General features: G+C 39.8%; 1 protein-coding gene across 2 annotated transcripts; it reads left to right on the top strand.

Moving 5' to 3' along the window:
* The first annotated feature begins 624 nt into the window (after positions 1-624).
* tgfb3 (transforming growth factor beta 3) lies at positions 625-17,111 on the top strand. Of its 2 annotated transcripts, none has more exons than XM_015386856.1 (7): positions 625-1,374; positions 9,146-9,309; positions 10,451-10,568; positions 10,718-10,822; positions 14,845-14,995; positions 15,573-15,726; positions 16,153-17,111. In XM_015386856.1, the coding sequence occupies exons 1-7, from the start codon at positions 1,029-1,031 to the stop codon at positions 16,309-16,311; spliced, it is 1,197 nt and encodes a 398-aa protein (XP_015242342.1). In that variant the 5' UTR covers positions 625-1,028; the 3' UTR covers positions 16,312-17,111. The 2 variants fall into 2 exon arrangements, with proteins under 2 accessions (XP_015242342.1, XP_015242341.1); XM_015386855.1 differs by having other exon boundaries at positions 9,146-9,310; positions 10,446-10,568.
* The last annotated feature ends 1,871 nt before the right edge of the window (positions 17,112-18,982 follow it).

Below are 18,982 nucleotides of genomic sequence, written 5' to 3'. Positions count from 1 at the left end.
AGAATTCTGAGAATAAAAAATACAATTTTGAGATTAAAGTCAGAATGTCAGAATGTGACCCCATTTTAAGCATGCTATTTATGAGAATGTATTAAAATAGTATCTTAAATAAGACTTTCGGCACTAATGCCAAACAGTGCTACTCTATTTCTTTTTCTACATGCTGTTCCCCAGTTTGGCCACCAGATGTCAGTGTCGCGCATGTTATTTTTCCCCCTCACAGTCAGCAATCTTTAGCACCATACAGATGATCAGCGCACCTTGTTTTTTTTTTTTTACACCTTATCTAAAACGCGCTTAAATTTGCATTTGCTTTACAATGATTTCAATGTAATGTCAAATATATTCTGCTTGTAGAGTATCAAAAACAATCATTAATCCAGTATCAGTATGCTAAGGCATCATCTTCTTTCTGCACAAATAAAATCCCTACCTCCCAAAACTTTAAAGACCTAAATAAATAAATATAGATCCAAATATAGATTTTTTTTTTTTATGCATGTCATTGTAGGGCATAGCTCATTGTCCGAACATTTGTTGAAGTTGTTGTCCCTCCCACTGAAACGTCACCGTCTATGACTATAAAGACTGAGTGAGAGAGGAAAGCGCCTTCAGTGACTTAGAGTTTTGGGCCACAAGGAGATAAGAGGCGCAACAGTAGATGAAAGGCTCCAGAGGAATGGAGAAACGGAACCAGGGCGCAGAGACCGGCTGCATCTAAAACATAAAGGGAGTGTGGGTGGGATACCTGAATGGGACCAGGGGGATGAATGGTGTGACAGACAGTTTTTGTAAAGATTTGGGCTTATATTCCAAAATGGCATGGATGTGCGCCCACGCAAATGCGCACTTTGCAAAGATGACATAGCACTTAAGCAAAATGGGATTCCTCCAGGAACATAATTCACTAACGACCTGGATGAAAACAGAAAAGGGATTCTATTGAAAACGGGAGTTTATTTTTATTTTTTTGGTGGGGTGTATTTTGTTATTCTTTTTACTTGACAAGCTGAACTCAAGATTAAAACATGAATCTGGGCAAAGCACTTCTGTTTTTCCTCCTCTCAAATTGTGTGACAATGAGTTTCTCGTTATCCACTTGCACCACCGTGGACATCGACCACATCAAGAAAAAGAGAGTGGAAGCGGTCCGGGGACAGATTCTCAGCAAACTCCGGATGACGAGTCCGCCTCAGACGACAGGTCCGAGTCAGGTACCATTCCACGTCCTGGCCCTCTATAACAGCACCAAGGAGCTGATAGAGGAGCTGGGGAGGGACCGGCAGCAGAGCTGCGGCCAGGATAACACAGAGACTGAGTACTACGCCAAAGAGATTTACAAGTTCAACATGATCAATGGTCCACAGGAAAACAGTGAGTTGACATTTTAAACTGATCAAAGATATAGTCACTAAACAGATTTATTTTATAACTTCAATAGAATGTGTTTTCCATTCATCGGGAGGACAAATTAAGTAGCCTAGATATAATCAATGATCCCGTTACAAGCGTAAACTTTTGTGCATTTGATGTAAAAAGAGACACAAAAGACAAAAAAGGGGGAAAAATCAGAGTAGTGTGTTATTATAAAGTGGAAACAGAATTATACTTTGCAAACCTTTATTAATAAGAAAAGTGTGACTTGTGTTGTATTCTGAAAGTTTGATAAGTACTGATTTATGATGCTTTCAGATGAGTTTTTGTGTCAAGGCACCTGAATCCAATCGTCAGGATATTAGTAGGGCTCTGAGTGCAAAAGAAGAGGATTCAGTCCTTTGATTTAGTTGTGTTGGACTTAGGACACTTTAAAAAGTTGCCGTCCTTCAGGGACCACATCTTGACACCCATGGATTAGGCGACATAAACACATGAACGTGCTTTACTCTTCTGCAGCCCTCAACAGCTTTCCTCTCAAAACTCCCATTTCTTCAGCTCCATAGATCAGCTCTGACCAGCTTCTCTGTCCTATCCAAAGCACAGCATCACGCTGCCACCACTATGTTTCACCCTGTTCTGCTCACAGTGAGAAGCAGCATTGGTTTCCTACCATAAATATATGTTAGTTTGGGACACCCTGTAACAAATACTTTTCCTATCAAAGGATTCTTCAATCTTTGCTTTGAATCCTGTTACTGTTTCCTAAATCACATCTGAAGCCGTTACAGAACAGCTGTTATAAATGTTTACTAATATTCGAATATCTGAAGGTAAATTTTATGCAAGGGTATTATATTAAAGAGAGGTGGTTACTAGGTTACAATAGAGATTTATATTGCCTTCTAGGAACACCTTGTGTATCTTATCATTAGCTCTAACCAGCGTCCTCTTGAAAAGGTATCCCCACAGCATGATGCTGCTTCTACCATGCTTCACAAGGGAATTCGATGTGCAGTGTTTAATTTCCCCCTACCGTAGTCTTTTTACAACAGGGCAAAAGGTTTTTGTACAACTGGAATTGTATGAAATTCTAGCAAAGCAACTTGTGTCTGTAATGACAATAAGTTAATTATTTTTTAACCTTTTTTTAGATTGTTGAACATTGTTGTTTTTTTCACATAAAAACAACAAGTTGTGGTTATTTTACTTTGTGGTATCCGTTCATCGCTTTGACAACTTTCGTGAAAATTTTAGGATGGAAAAAAAAAAGATAATTAGCGCATGTTTCATACATTGAAGTAAAGCTGGTCCCTTATGGGATCTGTGCAGTGCTATGCACAGACGCTCCAGCGATTAGGAGAGCGTCGTGCAAAGGGGAGAGAAAAAGTAAACAGTCTAATAGGAATGAGCACCATTCCACGTATACCTCACACCAAAGCCCTGGGAACTCCAGCTTATGTCTGACACATTCCTAAGTGAGGAAATTTCTCAGGCTGTGAAATATTCTATTTATTGCCAACTCTAATACCTCATTTCCATTTTTCTGGCCCCCATATTTTTCATCTACTGCAACTCACCTCTGTTTCCCCCTACTCTATTTCTTTTGAGTACCTCTGTGTTATGATCTAATTCCCTTGTTCACCCATATTGGTATTTCCTGTATAAACTATGGCTCATTGATTGTTCCATAAATCAGTAGCAGAAGCTCAGTGAGAGGCCGACTCCCAAGAGAGGGCCGGTTGGATTTCTGCCCATTGACGGTCAGAGGTCGCAGAGCATAGGGGCGTTGTACCCTTCCTAAATCAACAGGTGTTTATGCTGCGCCGTGACACTGAGCAGAGCCTCAGCACTAGTTCTGAATCAAATCCATTTCATGGGTCCCGCAAAGTGCTTCTGACAATCAAAATACACAGCTCGGGGTTTATCCGTTGGTCAGAGGTAGCCGGAGCTCCCAAAACAAACAGAGGTCTAAGGAGTGGGATCTGAAATGGCCACGTGCCCAGGACACATCATGCTGTACTGCGCCATATACTCTTGGTGATAATAGAAGATGTGAACCTGAATTACAGCTGGCGACGCTTTTACCCACCTCATAGTCCAGGGGAGATATTACTCAGATCATCCAGGGATGCCAAAAACACATGAATTAAAACTTTTCTTTCACCTTCCTATTATGTAATTTCAGGGGGAGCTCGTCACGCAGCACAACATAATGTCTGTCACCTTGATAATTTTACAGTGGAGTTCATTTTCTAGCTGAATATAATGACTTTTACATGCAGCCCGTTTGGATGGTGGGAGTGTTTGGGAACGTGGTCAAGTTGGACTTTTTTTTTTTAAACAAATTCAAGCACAGTTAAGAAGTTAAACAGAAACTTTTCTCCCAGACTTTAATGCACCACTTGCTCCAGACACCACTACCAATGGAAATCAGTGCATTCTGCCATCTATGAGTACACAGCAGAAGTAGAATTCAGACATGGCAGCAGTTCAGAGCTGCTGTCAGAAGACCAGAGTGCACAGCTGACGGAAAGGGGACAGCCAAGCTAAAGCACGACCTGCGGCAGGCAGGATACTGACTCGACCACGCTTCGCAAATTGGATCGTGCAGCTTCAGTGAAATTCTAAGCCCTTCACTGACTCAGTATCAGGGCAGGTAAAAAAAATATGTGGCCTAGCGCTGAGGACAGCAGGGGTATCTGATGTATGGGATAGTAAAAAGATGATGTCATCTGAATAAACAGAGACAGAGGTCTTTGGCCTGTTCCCAGGGAAACAGCATCTTTCCAGCTAACTCCCACAGGTTCACAATTTTGCTTCCTCATGTTTAATCAAGCGGGAAGAAAAAGTTGCTTTTCCTCCTAGCCCAGGTCCGTCACATTATCTCATCTGCCGCAGTCGGTATCTGATGAATGGAGGGGAGAAATAAGAACCTCTTCATAATGAAAAGTTTGATTACCTTATATTAAAACCTTAATTTATTTGTAAGACAAAATCAAACCTTTCCAGGAGAACCTAATGCAAACGGATTCAGATTCCAGATGCTGGAATTTACATGGATAAAAGAGCTCAAGTTCAATTTTCATACATTTCCAAAGAAATTGCTGCTATGCTTTATGAGATCGAGGCGCAACAGCAGCTGGCCAGCACCTGCACACTTATGATTACTATTCCCTTTGTTTACCTCCCTCAAGCTCTGGAGAGACTGACATCACAGAGTATCCTCCGGGCAAAAGGGCAAGTAGAGGTGATTCCTGGTAGCGTATATGAGGATAAGTCTGCTTCTTGAGCATATTAGCATTTATTAAGGATGTAGGCTACTTCCTTTTTTTTACAAATCTGCTCAAGCTTAGACTGGATTAAGTCCAGCAGTGAACAATTTTTTTATTCTGCAAGAGGGTTTGGATTTGGACTTATACTGGGCTAATTTAGAGCATGCATACACTTTGATCTAAAGTGTTGGTTTTGTTGTATGTTTCGTGTTCCTCTGGCTGAAAGTGAACCTCTGTTGCATATTCAAGGATTTTTATAAGTATTGTTTTTCTTGCTTTTTTTTCAAAAGATTGCGCTTAATTTTCGCTTAATTCAACTATCTATCAACTCTGACCAGCACTGCTGTTCATGCAAAGGTATCGTCACATCATAATGCAGCCACCGCCATGCTTCGCCATGAGTAGGATGCATTTAAAGAGATGGGCAACTTTTATGGCCATATCTTCTGAAAGTCGACCTCTGCCTCAGGCACAGGTTTTTGCATTTCACCAACGGTTTTCTTCAAACCATCTTTCGAAATCCTGCTAAAGAAAACCAATCTCATGATGCTGCCTCAATCTCAGGCTAATGTGCAGGGTTAGTTTCCTCATTAAAAAGTCTGTTTTGCATAGTTGCATCAAATACGGTATGTCACAGAATCACAATAACACAAACTTACCTTTTTAGTTGAGACTAAAATTTGGAAAATCAACAAAATTTTCTGAATCACATATATTGTCACTAAATCTCATTGGAAAAACATTGTACTTTGCTTTCTATTCATTACGTGCCAAACTTTAGGAAAAAAAGGATGAATTAAATAAATATCTGCGAATAAAACAATTATCCAGACTTTTAATGGCACTTAGGTCGGGGGATCCGAAACGCTCGAAACTCTGTAATTAGTTGTAGGAGTTTAAAAAGAATAGCATATTAGTCTTAAATCATTTACCACAGCGAGTGCTGGGTGTTAAAGGTGATGTTCAGTTTTACTTTTCTGTTGCACAGTTTGCAGGCCAGTGTGCAGGTTCATTTTTATTCAACTGGACTGTTTGTTTTCAAGAATCAATCATAAAAAGTTAATCAAATCATAAAGTAAATGCAATTATATCAAACTTTGATCTACAGGCAACCTTTCATTTATACATTAGAGATAATAGTAGATTGAACATGTTTACTTTAGGTAACATCCTTTCTGGTTTTTATTTTTGACATAAAAGGGAACCCAGAAGCCTTTTGATAAAAATCTGTGGTGCCTTAAATGATGTCGAGGCTCACCATCCAGGAACTTCAACCCATATTAAAGAAAAAAGAGTGGAGAGATTAATGAATCTATCACACATTAATTACACAAACAATTCATCCTCTCCCCAATTAGTTCTCAGACCCCTTGCTGTAGTAAGGCTGTTTTTGAAATCCTAAAAGCATTGCAATGGGAAAAATTAGGTCATCCAAAAGGAAACCAAAGACTTGATTAGAATTTCAAATCTCCCCTCAAAGTGGGGCTTTCCACCTTCTGTGGGGGAGGTAGGAGGGAGGAACGGGGACATGAGTGAGGGGAGCAAAAAGCTATTGAGGATTCCTCCTTATAGATTGTCTGGAAAACATTGGACAGATATCTGGCTTGGGATTGACACGGAAAAGGTCGTCTATAAATAGGGAAAGTTGAGAAAAAAAAACCAGTATGGAAACACCACATAATGACTGGGAGGACACTGAAATAGGATTATGGGTCAAATGAAGTACAGACACTTGGAGATGTGCAAGTTCCTTATGCATGACACAGAAACAGCTTCTGAGTTTCCATTCGGCCCGAAACTGCTCGAGGTGCAAATCAGCTAAAGGTGCATTGCGTCTTTTTACCACCAGTATGATCCGAGGCTTGGTAATAAAGCTTAGGCCTGAGGTAATAAATTAGCCAAAGCTTGGCTGTAAATGACTGTTTCCACTCGGCTAGTAAAAAGTTTGCTATGTGCTTGTTTTTCTCAACACTGCATGTGCTTTGCCTGTTAAAATAATAAACTCATGCGTGTATAAAAAGAGGACTTCAGTGTAACAGGAAGCTTTTCAGATAGCAGCCGCTCTCCACGCTCCTTCTGTCTTCCTCGATAAGTATGCCTTCAGTGGTCTCCATCCTCAGTGGTTCTGGTATTGCTCTGCTCAGATACTTGCAGATGCATGTTTCAGGCTCAATCTTTAGGTTCATGGAGGTTTAAGCTTCTGTTTGAAGCTTCAAAGCACCTGTTAGGCTGAAGTGCTGTAGGAGGAGGAGCAAGATGCTGTCCCTCTGTAGCCTGCTCCACAGATGGACCACATGGGCCATTTGGTTCTCATTTTATGACTTTTAACTTGTTGCTAACTCCTACAGCATAAAGCAGAAACAGATGGTTTGTGATAATAGTTAAAAGTATATGACCATTTTCTGCAAACTGTGAGGAAAATGCTTTAAGATGTTAGGATCAAATATGAATAACAGCCTGCTTTAAAGGGCCCATATAATCTTTTTCCACAACTTTTCCATTTGATTTGAGTAGGGGATTGCAGCTCACAATAGTAAGACATATTTCCATGACAAGAATCAAGAAATATGTAAAAAAAAAAAAAAAAAAAAAAGCATGAAAGAAAATAAGTGAGCACAAAACAGCTGAGAAGGCAGCCAAAAGTTGCAGAAGAACGATGATGTCAGTTTGGAAAGCACAACTTAGACATCGTTGGATAACACAATATCCAACAAAGGAGAGAGGTATTGATAGTAAAGTCATAAGCTAGAATTTCAGTTCATAAAATATGTAAAGATGATTTATCCAACAAGAATAGAAAAGGCATGATGGTGTGTAATCTTGGAGACCTAACAAACTACCACCCTAAAGGTATTGAAGAGGTTCTGAAATGGCCCTCATCTCCCTCTAATACACTGCAATGGCAAAACAGCTGTTTGTGACAAAACTGTGACAAGCAGCTATTCTACAAAAAGATAGCTGTCAAAACATTACTAAGAGTCTGTTGTCAAGTTAGGTTAAAACTGTAAGTCCATATACAGCTAGTTTCCTCACATTTTTGGCCCCAAAATGTAATAAGCTCAGAATGTAGGACTGAGAATTCAGTTAAAATAGACAATGGAATAGTTGAAAATAGTTTATTGGAAAAGGAAAGGATAGATTCTGCAGTGGCAGCGGCTCTGTAAAGGCTTGGGCGTCTGAAGCAGGAACGTCTATTGGAGACACTGGTTAGGGACTGTGATAATCCGATGGTGGGCTTATGAACGTGCAAGTCACTAACCTGGTATGACAGTTCAGTCCGTGCCCAGAGAACGAGGAGGATTACAGCCGGTCGACTGAACAAACGCAGCAGATGCTGCCAAAGAGTTGCAGACAAGGTTGCCTTGAAGGAGAAGTCAAAGGGCAGGTCTGGGTTCAGTCCACAGAAGAATCCAACAGGAGTCCCAACACAGGCAGGCAAACAGATCAGACAGAGGCAAGAAGGCTAAAGGGTCCAAATACAGAAAAAAAATCAGGATCAGACAATTAGAACGTTAAAGTAATGCTACAGAACTCTCAACACCAAAGGTTCAAAATAATCTTTCACAGATGGCTGGGCACAGGCAGCTTAAATAGGAAACCAGAACAGGTGAATCTTATGAGTGGTGAGGAACAGGGCAGAGCTAGACAGGTGAATTAAATGAGCAATCAAGCCATCAGTGCCAAAATAATACACATAATGTCCCTTTAGACAAATGCTAACCATTTGGCAGATGGAAGAGAAGTTGAAGTACTAATTTAGAGTAGGATTAAGAGCTGTGATCAAACATTCTCTCCTTCATTTGGCTCAGAGACAGAAAAAAAAAACATTTGCAACAGGTAACTGTTTTGGCTAGGCATACAGGAGGATGATATAAAGTCACCGGTTACTGATTTAATTCGATTTTTGCCCATTAACAGACATTTTGTCCAGTAAAATGAAACTTAAAAGGGAAAGAAAATAGATTTTAACTCTGGTCTGCCTGTTAACCCCCTGCACAGAGCTATCTGATGTAAGCACGGCGTCAACATGAAACGTGTTGAGTCCTCAACCATCGATTTTTGGTTGTTCCTCTCCAAAAGTCTATGAATTGATATGTTTAAAAATCCTGTAGGAAAATGTTTTTGTTAGAGAAACCTTGTTTGTGATGAAGGAGAAACTCTTCCTCCTAATATGTTTACTTCATGTAGCTCACTTTACAGCAGCAGAGATTTTTACATTTCTAATAAGAAGTCACACTTTTGTTTATTGAATTCATGTTAAAACTGATTTTTTATTTCAAACGTTAGAACATTTAGAACAATAGTCAGTGTAACTCAAGCGGATATGTATGAAACTCACTTCTTATTAAGAAAGAAAACTTGTGGCTGCTTTTTTTTGGTCAGAAGTACAGTGGAATACATTGCATACTTTCAATGTTTTTTTTTTTAAGTTTTATATGTCCAAAATGTGTTTTTGCTTTATTCAAAGAGCTGATGAATCTCCTTTTTACCTGCAGATGACCTTCCCTTCTGCCCTAAAAGTATGACTACCAAGCTTTTCCGCTTCAACGTATCAAGGATGGAGGAGAATGCCACCAACCTGTTCCGGGCCGAGTTTCGAGCCTTTCGGATCCCCAACCTAAGTGCCACGAAAAATGAGCAGAGGATTGACCTCTATCAGGTGAGTAAACTAAACTCTTGGTTCCTCCGTTTGCAGAGCACAGGTGGGGGTGGGATGGCGGGGGTGTTTGTTCTGTTCCCTTTCTGGAGACGCTTGTAGGTCAGAGGGAAGGATGAAAACATTTCTATTTGGAGATTCTGACTCCCTTTTTCCTCTGCACTTGCTGATCATTATTCCATGTGCTTATGTTCCAATGGATTCTACATCAGGACACATTTTAAAAAAGCTTCTGCAACCACATTAAAATTCTGTGCTTTCTTCTATTAAAGCTTTTAATCTCAAAGCAGTTATCCATACATGCTAGATCAAGGTTTTTTTTTTTATATCTGCCTCTCTTTGAAGTCTGTTTGAAACATCCATATGGTTGATGTCTGTGCGTGGGGTGGCATGATATATATATTTTTTTCTGGCTCCTTATTAATCTGCTGTAAGAGAGTCATAGTAATGATTAGGTTCCAACACTTCCTGTCAGGAAGACGAGCGTCTCTGGACTGCATTCCGTCTCTGAGCCAAAGCTAAGGCCAGTGCTCGAATTTAGACTGTCAGGCCCTCAAGATTATTTCCAGGGGGCTGGGAGGAGATAGAGGCTGGGTCACCCAACGGTGGAAGTAAATGGAGCCATTCAACCGCCCCCACACTTTTCAGCCAAGATCTGATTGGCAGAAGGCTAATGCTGGCAGTACAGTCGACCTCAGTCCCACAGGAAGGCAGATTAGATGCTGACAATGTTCAGAAACCTGGTTATCCACAGCCCATGCTGTGGGGCCAAAGGTCCATGCCCACCACTTCAACACAAAAAGGCACCCTTTTTTCCAGAAAAGTGCTGGTACAGATATGAATCCTTTTATTGTTGGTGTTGGTCTGTAGTAACACCCTGAGAGATGTTTGTTTTGGAACTGTGTGACACTGGTGACAAGCAGGATGGCCGGGTTCTTATTAGCACGATGTTAACTTGCAGGCATTAACTTGCAAAATTGGGATATCAAAACAGGGAATCATTTTTTCCATGAAGAGCAGACGATTTGGCCTGAGGCATCCTGGAGAGTCTGGCTTAGGGAGACCGCCTTCATTCTTCATGCATGTATGTGTGTGCAAAAACATAGTTTATGAAGACGGGTCACGTTTTCTTCTCTCACTGCAGATCCTCCAAAGAGGCAAACAGCGCTACATCGGAGGCAAGAACGTCCTGACCAAGGGGACCGCTGAGTGGGTCTCCTTTGATGTTACAGAGACAGTGAGGGAGTGGCTGATGTACCGACGTGAGTTTGAAACCTCAGATCTTCCTCTCTTCACACCTTTCTTATACACACCCTGTCAGAAAGATAACACCTTTATCAAAAGATTAGACATAAAAGCCTCAGGATACATGTCATCTACTAAGGGCTTTCTCTTCTTGATGTTCCCTCAGACACCAATTTTGGCCTGGAGATAAGCGTGCACTGTCCTTGCAACTCTTTCAGGCGTAATGGTGAAATCGAAAACTTGAACGAAGTGCTGGAAGTCAAATTCAAAGGTGAGATGTCTTTTTTGGATACATCAGTGATGTGACAGAGCAACAAGCTTTAGAGCTTGTAATGGCACTGTAGCTTTCAGACGTTTTTGACTTTGTGAAACTCATCATACTGCATGATTACACACAGACTGACATAATGCAGTTATTTAGATTATTGTAGCTCACAGATAACAAGACCTGACATTCAGTTGCCTGAAAAATGTGGACGGTACATAAGTCCACTTAAAATTAGTGTTGGTAATAGAACTATTTACACATTCAATCCAGAAAGTATTCAAATTACTACACTTTTTCTCCCACAATTATTTATGCTGCAGCCTTATTCCAAATGATACTATATTAAAACACAATACTCCACAAAGACAATGTAAAAAAGGTTTCTGTAGGTTTTTTGCTATTATACCACATATGTAAACAAACAAAAGCAGTTAACTGAGCAAAGATGCACCCTGTTTCCACCTATCACCCTGATTTTACAAATTAAATTAAATTAATTGAAGTCCACCTGATGTCCAGGCTCACCATCCAGCAAATTCAGCTAATTTGACATGATAAGGAAATACACACACTTGTCTGTTTAAGGTCTCCCAGCTGATAAAGCATATCAGAGCGCAATCACCAAGAGTGAAGTCATAGGAACTACCTATAGATCACTAAGACAAGATTGTGTAGAAACACAAATCATGGGTTGGAGTTCAGAAAGGTCTCATCTTCTTTGAGCATGGTGGTCTCCATCATTGGTAAACTGAAATCATTTGGAATCACACAGACTCTCATTTGAACTGGCCGGCTGCGAAACAAAGCAAACCTGGTAGAAGGACATTAGTGGAGACAGTGACCAAGAACCTCATGGTCCCTCTGTCTTCTTTCCTCTCTAGAGATGAGGACCTTCCACAACAACAAACATCTCTGCAGCAATCCAGCAATTAGTCTTGTACGATAGCGTAGCCAGATAATAGAAACTCCAACAAAAACCACATGCATGCAAAAAAGTACATTAAGGATTCTCAGATCAACAGAAAAATAAATTTCCTGATCTGAGACAAAGCTTTAACTCTCAGGTTGTGAATGTTAGGTGTCATGTTCTAAGTAAACCAGGCTGCTCTTCGCCAGGCCAATATTCTCCTAACAACAAGGGACCAAAACATCTCGCCTGGTCAGCCAGGTGAACAATGACCCAACGATTCCCCTTTTCAGAGCCATGGGCCAGTATCAGGTATTGCAGGCTAGCGAAAACCTAAACGACTACCCATTACTAAGGGGTGGACCTGTTTCATTCGGTTCAATTTGCATGTTTTCTAAGCCATAACAAGGCTTTGTTGGACTACTCTATAAAGCTTGGAACTCCACACTAATCCAGACATTTTGAAATGAGAAAGATTCCTGGATGGGAAGAGAAATGTCTTCAAATTTGGATAACAAAGTCTAGTGGTTTTTTTTTTTGAATGAGATCTTTAAACTTTAAAAACATAAGTAGGACTAAGTTTGGTTTGAAATCCTAGATCTAAATAATAACTTCAGAGATATAGGTAACAGTTGCAACCAGCTGCTGTTCTTGCTTTACTTTTGTACTGTTTTTTCTAATGAACCAAAAGCCAACCTAATTACCACCAGCTGTAACTGTAACACAGCTGAAGAGCTGTACCAGACTGACATATTACAACTTCAACATTTAAATCTAAATCTAAATAAATGCAGGTTTCGATCCACTGTTTAAAAATGGGTAGCATGGTTCAGCTCTAAACATGGCTGACCGCCTAAAATGGCAAGGGGAACATTTTTGCAAGAAGCAGGCAAAAGGTCAATTGAAAAGTAGCAGAAAAGATTCATATCTCAGGTTGGCGAATATGTCTTCATTTCCACCAATTGCACTAAATACATTTCATAATGATGTTCAAAGACATTCTTTGTGCAGTTTAGCTAAGCATGTGCTATTCTGCCAAGAATGGGCATGCTGGAATTGTATGTTTTTCAAAACATTCTGAAAACCATGCATCATTTACTCTTTTTCTATTACACACCACTTTGTATTGATCTGTTGCACGAATTTTTATGAATTGCATTGAGTTCTGGTAGTTGAAAAAAATGCAAACAAGTTTAAAGGATATGAATATTTTTGAAAAGAAATAAAAGGAAAGTAAAAATAATTGTTACTTGATCAATTCTGTGACAATCGGTCACAAATGGGGTTAGTTTGGTAAAACAATCATATCTGTGCTCAACTGTTAAGGCTGCTTTGTTTCTGGGATTCTGTAATAATCTAGATAGATCAAGGTAGGACCGAAAACAGCGCAAAACAAACATTTTAGGCAGGTCACTTATTCCGTGAAGAATGAGTTTCTGTACTGCTATTTTTTTACCTCAGCATAAAAACGCAGTAGAGAAGAAAAGGTTTCCAGCATGCAACCTTGTATTTCTAAGGAAAGAAAAAGAGAAAAGCATCTCAGTTTCAATCTAGATCCATGTGCACTGTGGACAGACGCTTTCGTTTTTTGAGTTTCCAGGATTTCCTGTGTTGTCCTGTCTCCTTGGCCAGACTGTGGTCGCACTCTGTGTCTGGCCAGGGTTTGTCTCTGCTTTTGATCTCTCAAAGCCAGAAAGGTGCCCTCGCCAATTTTTATTCCCGGTCAGGAGCCAGATAATCATTCGGTTTGTTTGAATTACATTTAATTTGTCTAATATTAAAGATAAGCATCTGTGCTCTATTGAAAAACGTGGTTTATTCTGATTAGAGCTATTTAGGCTGCTTTTTCTGAGGATTTTTATTTGCAGATTTCATGTGCAGTTCATTTCAAAAGCCTAATGTAGCTCAGTTTTCAGTAACTAGAAGTTGAGACATTTTTAGTTTGCATATGAGCTGAACTCATGTTTTTTATTAAAAGTGGTAGGGGATTTACATTACAAAAACACTCAGCTGGTTTAAAAAAGTGACTTGTAGTCTATTCATCAGGATTCTCTTCATCCAGGCTTCGTTTCTTAAAGGAGGACAGACACAGAAAGCATGGGAATACAGATGATCTGGTATCATGCTTAGGCAGGGGCCCCTAGGCCCTTGGTCCTGGGAACACTCCTGACTAGCCTGACCACAAGGAATGCTCTGCGACGGGGCGCAGACGTTTGGCCCCAAATTAAAGAGGGCCGTGCAAATCTACCAGCATTTCTCCTGAGATATCAGCTGTTTTAGCTATCATGGTAGATGGGACGAGCAGACGCAGGGCCAGTGAGGAAATGGAGGGAAGAAAGGAAGAAAGAAGTAAGGAGCAGCATTGAATTAGGAAAGCAGGGTTTTTCTATGCTGTCTAGAAAAGATGGATAGATTTTAGGCATTTCCAACAGGTTAGCAGGTGTGGAAATGCATTTCTACAGTATTTCTAGACTTCATTCCCTTTCATCTTAAAGTGTGCTTAAGTCTTTTGTCTTTGGTTTGTGTCCCTCCTTATTTTCTTCATACCATGATTCTCCTTTCTCATGATTCCTTGAGACTTTTTGTTTCCTTGCTTCCTTGTCTTCTTTTCCCCCCAATTTTCCTACATTCTGTCCTATTTTCCTTCTATTTTTCCTATCCTCACTATTTTTTATCCTTTCGTTCTTGCTTCCTTCACTCTTGGGTCCTTCTTTCTTTCATTCCTTCTTCCTTTTATTGTTCCCTATGTTTCTCCCCACTGTTTCTCATTTCCTGACTGTCTTGCTGTCCTTTCCTTGTGTTTTTCCCTCATCACCTCCATCCGTCCTTGTGTCTTCCCGAGTTTCTTCACATCTCTTTCTGTACAGCTTCATATTTAAAGCCTTCCACTGTAGGAAATAAATGAACAGGTCACATTAGTGCTGTTTCTTAAGAACTTAATGGACGAAGGAATCTGGAAAGTTGTGTCTGGAAAAGTCTTGAAGTTTTACATGAAAAATGTGAAGTAACTCTGGGAAATGATTAAATAGCAAGCCAGGAATGAATGAAGCTGTTCCTGCAGATTGTTATTCTCCCGAACCAAAGCTATCTTTATAAATCTCGTAACTTTCTCCGGCAGGCGTGGAAGGAGACGATGACGATCCGAGCCGTGCGAAAAAGGAGCAGCTGTACCCTCACCTCATCCTCATGATGATTCCTCCCCACAGGCTGGATGTCCACTCCTCCTCCCGCAGGCGCAAGCGGGCACTCGACACCAATTACTGCTTCAAGTAAGGCTCATTTCTTCTCTCTGGAAAATAGTGAAGGCCTGCTTGCACAATTGTTCATTGTGCTGAACTCTGTAAAGTAATCTTTATAGCTGCGGTCACTGTTTTGAAATTGGGAAACTGGAACCAGCTGAAAAGCCCTCTGCCGATAGAGGGATAAATTGTGATACAGATTATCAGCCAAAAACACAAAAATGGGAATACCAGCTGTCATTTATAGAAAACACGACAGGAAAGAAATTCATATAGGCACATAATACACATTATGGGCTTGTTAATCAACCTTACCAGCATGAAACAGGTACTACTTGATGCAAGTTAGGATCTGTCCAAGAACCAGCAAACCCTACCTCCTCTTGCACACCGTCTCCTCAGTTTTCCACTTTCTCCATCAGGCTGACAGGCAAGTACCAAAGACACCTGGGCTGACTCCAAGAGGGAAAATAAGGGCGCACCTAAGAGAGGAATTTCTGAACTTCTCTCCTCTCTGACTAAGGGCACAGGGAGGACGTCTGTGCAACTATAAAATCGCTATATCTGGAGATCGAACATAATCCTGTCTCTTCTCTCTTGTCTGCAGCAATTATGAGGAAAACTGCTGCGTTCGACCACTATATATTAATTTCCGTCAGGATCTGGGTTGGAGGTGGATTCACGAGCCTGAAGGCTACTATGCAAACTTCTGCTCTGGTCCTTGTCCCTACATTCGTAGTACAGACACCACCTACAGCTCGGTGAGAAAACACTTTTTTGATTTAATAAAAGACAAACAAAAATTAGTGATTAGTTGTGAAGTTAAAGGTTTTTGATACATGATTTACATGCAGATAAGATTGAATTTTAATTCTAATACATGGTGGTGGAAGTATTATGCAGCTTTATTATTTATGTTGGTTAGAAACACATCTTGACCCTTAGATGATCTGCTGAAACTGTTCAAAGATTATGATGTATATATTGTAGTCTGCATGTGTACAGCTTGTGTTTGTTTAAAATTATATATGATTTTTGATTTGCTTCACAAGATGGCATTGCATTCTGTAGGTCTAAAACATTAAATAACTGAATTTAATGAAAAGGGTAGGATGTCTTTTAGAAAGAACTGGAAATCCTGGAAGCGTTTTAAAAACCTCACTGCTGATCCTCTCTTCCTTCCACAGCTGCTGAGCCTCTACAACACCCTGAACCCAGAAGCCTCCGCCTCACCCTGCTGCGTTCCTCAGGACCTGGCGCCCCTCACCATCCTCTACTACGTGGGACGCTCCCCAAAAATCGAGCAGCTCTCCAATATGGTCGTCAAGTCCTGCAAGTGCAGCTAAGCTTCAGGGATTCAGCGGCGAGCAGACATGGGAAGAGAAGCCTTGGAGGAGGATGAGGGTGGAATTTAAATTGGGCAGGATGCAATTTGTCCTGGACGACCCCCGCCCCACCCTCTCTTCTGCTTCAGCCTTGCCCAAGAAGACAAAGCAACCCACTGATCTCCTTGCAATAATTGGCAGCATATACGAAAACTCATCAGAGACCACTTCACCATGACTGACATCAGTATTACTTGTGTTTGTCCTAATTACTATTAGAGCATTTTGAAAAGCCTGTACCTCACATGACTATTGCCTGTTTTCACTGAATGAGGAACAAGAACAACCATCTCGGTGTAAATCTCAAGGACAATAAGTGTTTGCAACCAAGAAGAGGCTGTGAATGTGAACGGGACTCAGCATGCATCAGAAAGGGGGTAGAATGAGTTGATTTGTCTGCTAGGAGCAAACCACGACACGCATGCTAAAATCCAACTTGGAAGCTGCACTGTGCACGCCACAGCTCCCTACATTGTCTGAGGAGTTTATGCTGTTTAATGAAAATGACATCAGTGGGAAAAAAAAAAAAAAGAAAACATGCTGGAATCTGATTTTCATTTCATCATATTTACCTCTGTAATGCAACAGCATGGTGATTCCAGGGATTGTTTCATTTTAAAGTGAAGCCTTTCTGTTATTCTGAGATGATGTATGTCACTAAATGAACTAAACTAGATCACAAACTGTAAATGTTTTTCTTACTCATGAAAACACTTTTAGTTTTTTTGTTTGTTTTTTTTTATTAAAAACTGACAATCTGACAGCTCTTTTCATTATTATTGGACAATGAACTGCCTTTTTAAATGTATACTTAGTGCAGTGCTTATGCTACAGTCTGCTGAAGGAAAACGTATCATAGTACATTGAGTCTTGTAACATGCATGTATAGGCTTTAAAGGTAATAAATCCACAACGTTCCATCAAATGTTACAAAAACAAACAATCACATTATTGAGCTTCTTTAAAAACTACAAATAGTGCAAAATCACCGAAAATGTCTTTTACCTCATAATTAAACCCTGAGTGAGCTTTGATCCTTAATACACAAAGGTTTAAAGGAGCTTATAAAAGCGTTGTGACCCATTGGACTTTCCCAAACACAATACAAATGTTTTTTGGGGGATTTTATGTAATAAATTAACAAAAAGGAAAGCATAAATAAGAAATGGGAGGGGAAGAATACATGGTTTTCCAAATGATTTGCAACAAACAACTTAAAACATTTGGAGGGTATTTTATTGAACACCCCTATGTTTTCCTAAGATATTTGTAGAGCCAACTTCTAATGTGATGTTATAAACTCTTGACTTTTAACATTAATATCGTTTAAATTAAAACCATGTCATTGCAGCTCTAGCTGCAGGTTCGGGAATGTCATTCGTATGAAAGCAGTCTTTTTGCAGCCTTTAACAGCTTTTTCCCTTCGGATCAGACCAAGATATCCCCACAGCATGACGCTGACATCATGTTTCCCCATGAGGATATGTCGAAGGCAATGTACATTTTTAGGATGGTGCTAGATGTTGTCTGAAAATATATTATTCCCCTCCATCCGGCACAAGAACTAACTTGCGTTTGTTTTGTCACCTGAATGCGTTCTTCCTGTAGTTTTCCTTCTACTATGGTTTCTTCTTGCTGCTCTTCCATAGGTTTTGATTTGTGTTGAGCTGGATAACAGTTCTTTTTTTAACAATTTTCCAATATGAGATCTGAATCTCTGCTACACTGCCAGTTAGTTACCTTGAGCATTTGGATGAAAGCTCTCCTTACTCTGTGTGTCACTATAGGTAGACAATCATATTTTGCTAGGTCTGCAGCTACAGTATATCGTTCTCTTTCCATTTTTCTATGATAGATTAACCAGTGATTTGCTGTATGTCAAAAGCTCACTAGATTGTTTTATAACATCTCAGCAGTTCTATCTCCAATCTCTCTGTCCTTGGCCCTCAAAAGGTGTTTTTTTATGTGACCTTCTACAACAACTTTCTGACTTCTGAGGGCTTTTATAGTTGCATTGTAAATTATTTAGGGATATTAAAGTAATGACGGATAAACAGAAATGGACACACATTGTATTTAAATAAGATTTTTAAAAACACTTGTGACTTCCTTCAATCATAACATCATCATAACAACTTGTGAAAAGAAAAAAAGGGGCATTAAAACTTTTACAAGACACCTAAAATCCTAAGATTTTAGGCATCACACTAAGGTAGGGGTAAAAAAAAATGACACCATTTCATTTTTCTTTGTGATCTTTAAACTTTCTTCGTTTTTTTCTCTGAATTCCTGATGAAAAAGCTTTCTGAAGGTCTTATAGTTTTCTTTGGATCTTGGCTCTTTTATTTCTTTGACCATGATGGTTAATGTGGCAGTGTTTTTATTTTTATTTTTTTTGACTGAAATGGATAAATGTTGGATGGAAGAAGAGAAAGGCTTAAATTATTTCCTTTAGTTAAACCATTTTTAAAATCTAAAGCTTAAAATGCAGGAAAATAAATCATCCTTAGGCTGAATATCTACTGTTAGCCAAGAACTGAACTAAATACTCCAAGAATTATTTCACTGGCATCTAAAATCAAATTTTATCTGTCAAACCATGTGATCTCTCATTGATTCAGCCTTAAGAAAT

Source organism: Cyprinodon variegatus, unplaced genomic scaffold, assembly GCF_000732505.1.
Source record: "Cyprinodon variegatus isolate N-32 unplaced genomic scaffold, C_variegatus-1.0 Scaffold379, whole genome shotgun sequence".
Lineage (NCBI taxonomy): Eukaryota > Metazoa > Chordata > Actinopteri > Cyprinodontiformes > Cyprinodontidae > Cyprinodon > Cyprinodon variegatus.
Note: the sequence above shows the minus strand (reverse complement) of the source record. Positions and strands in the feature narration are given on the sequence as shown.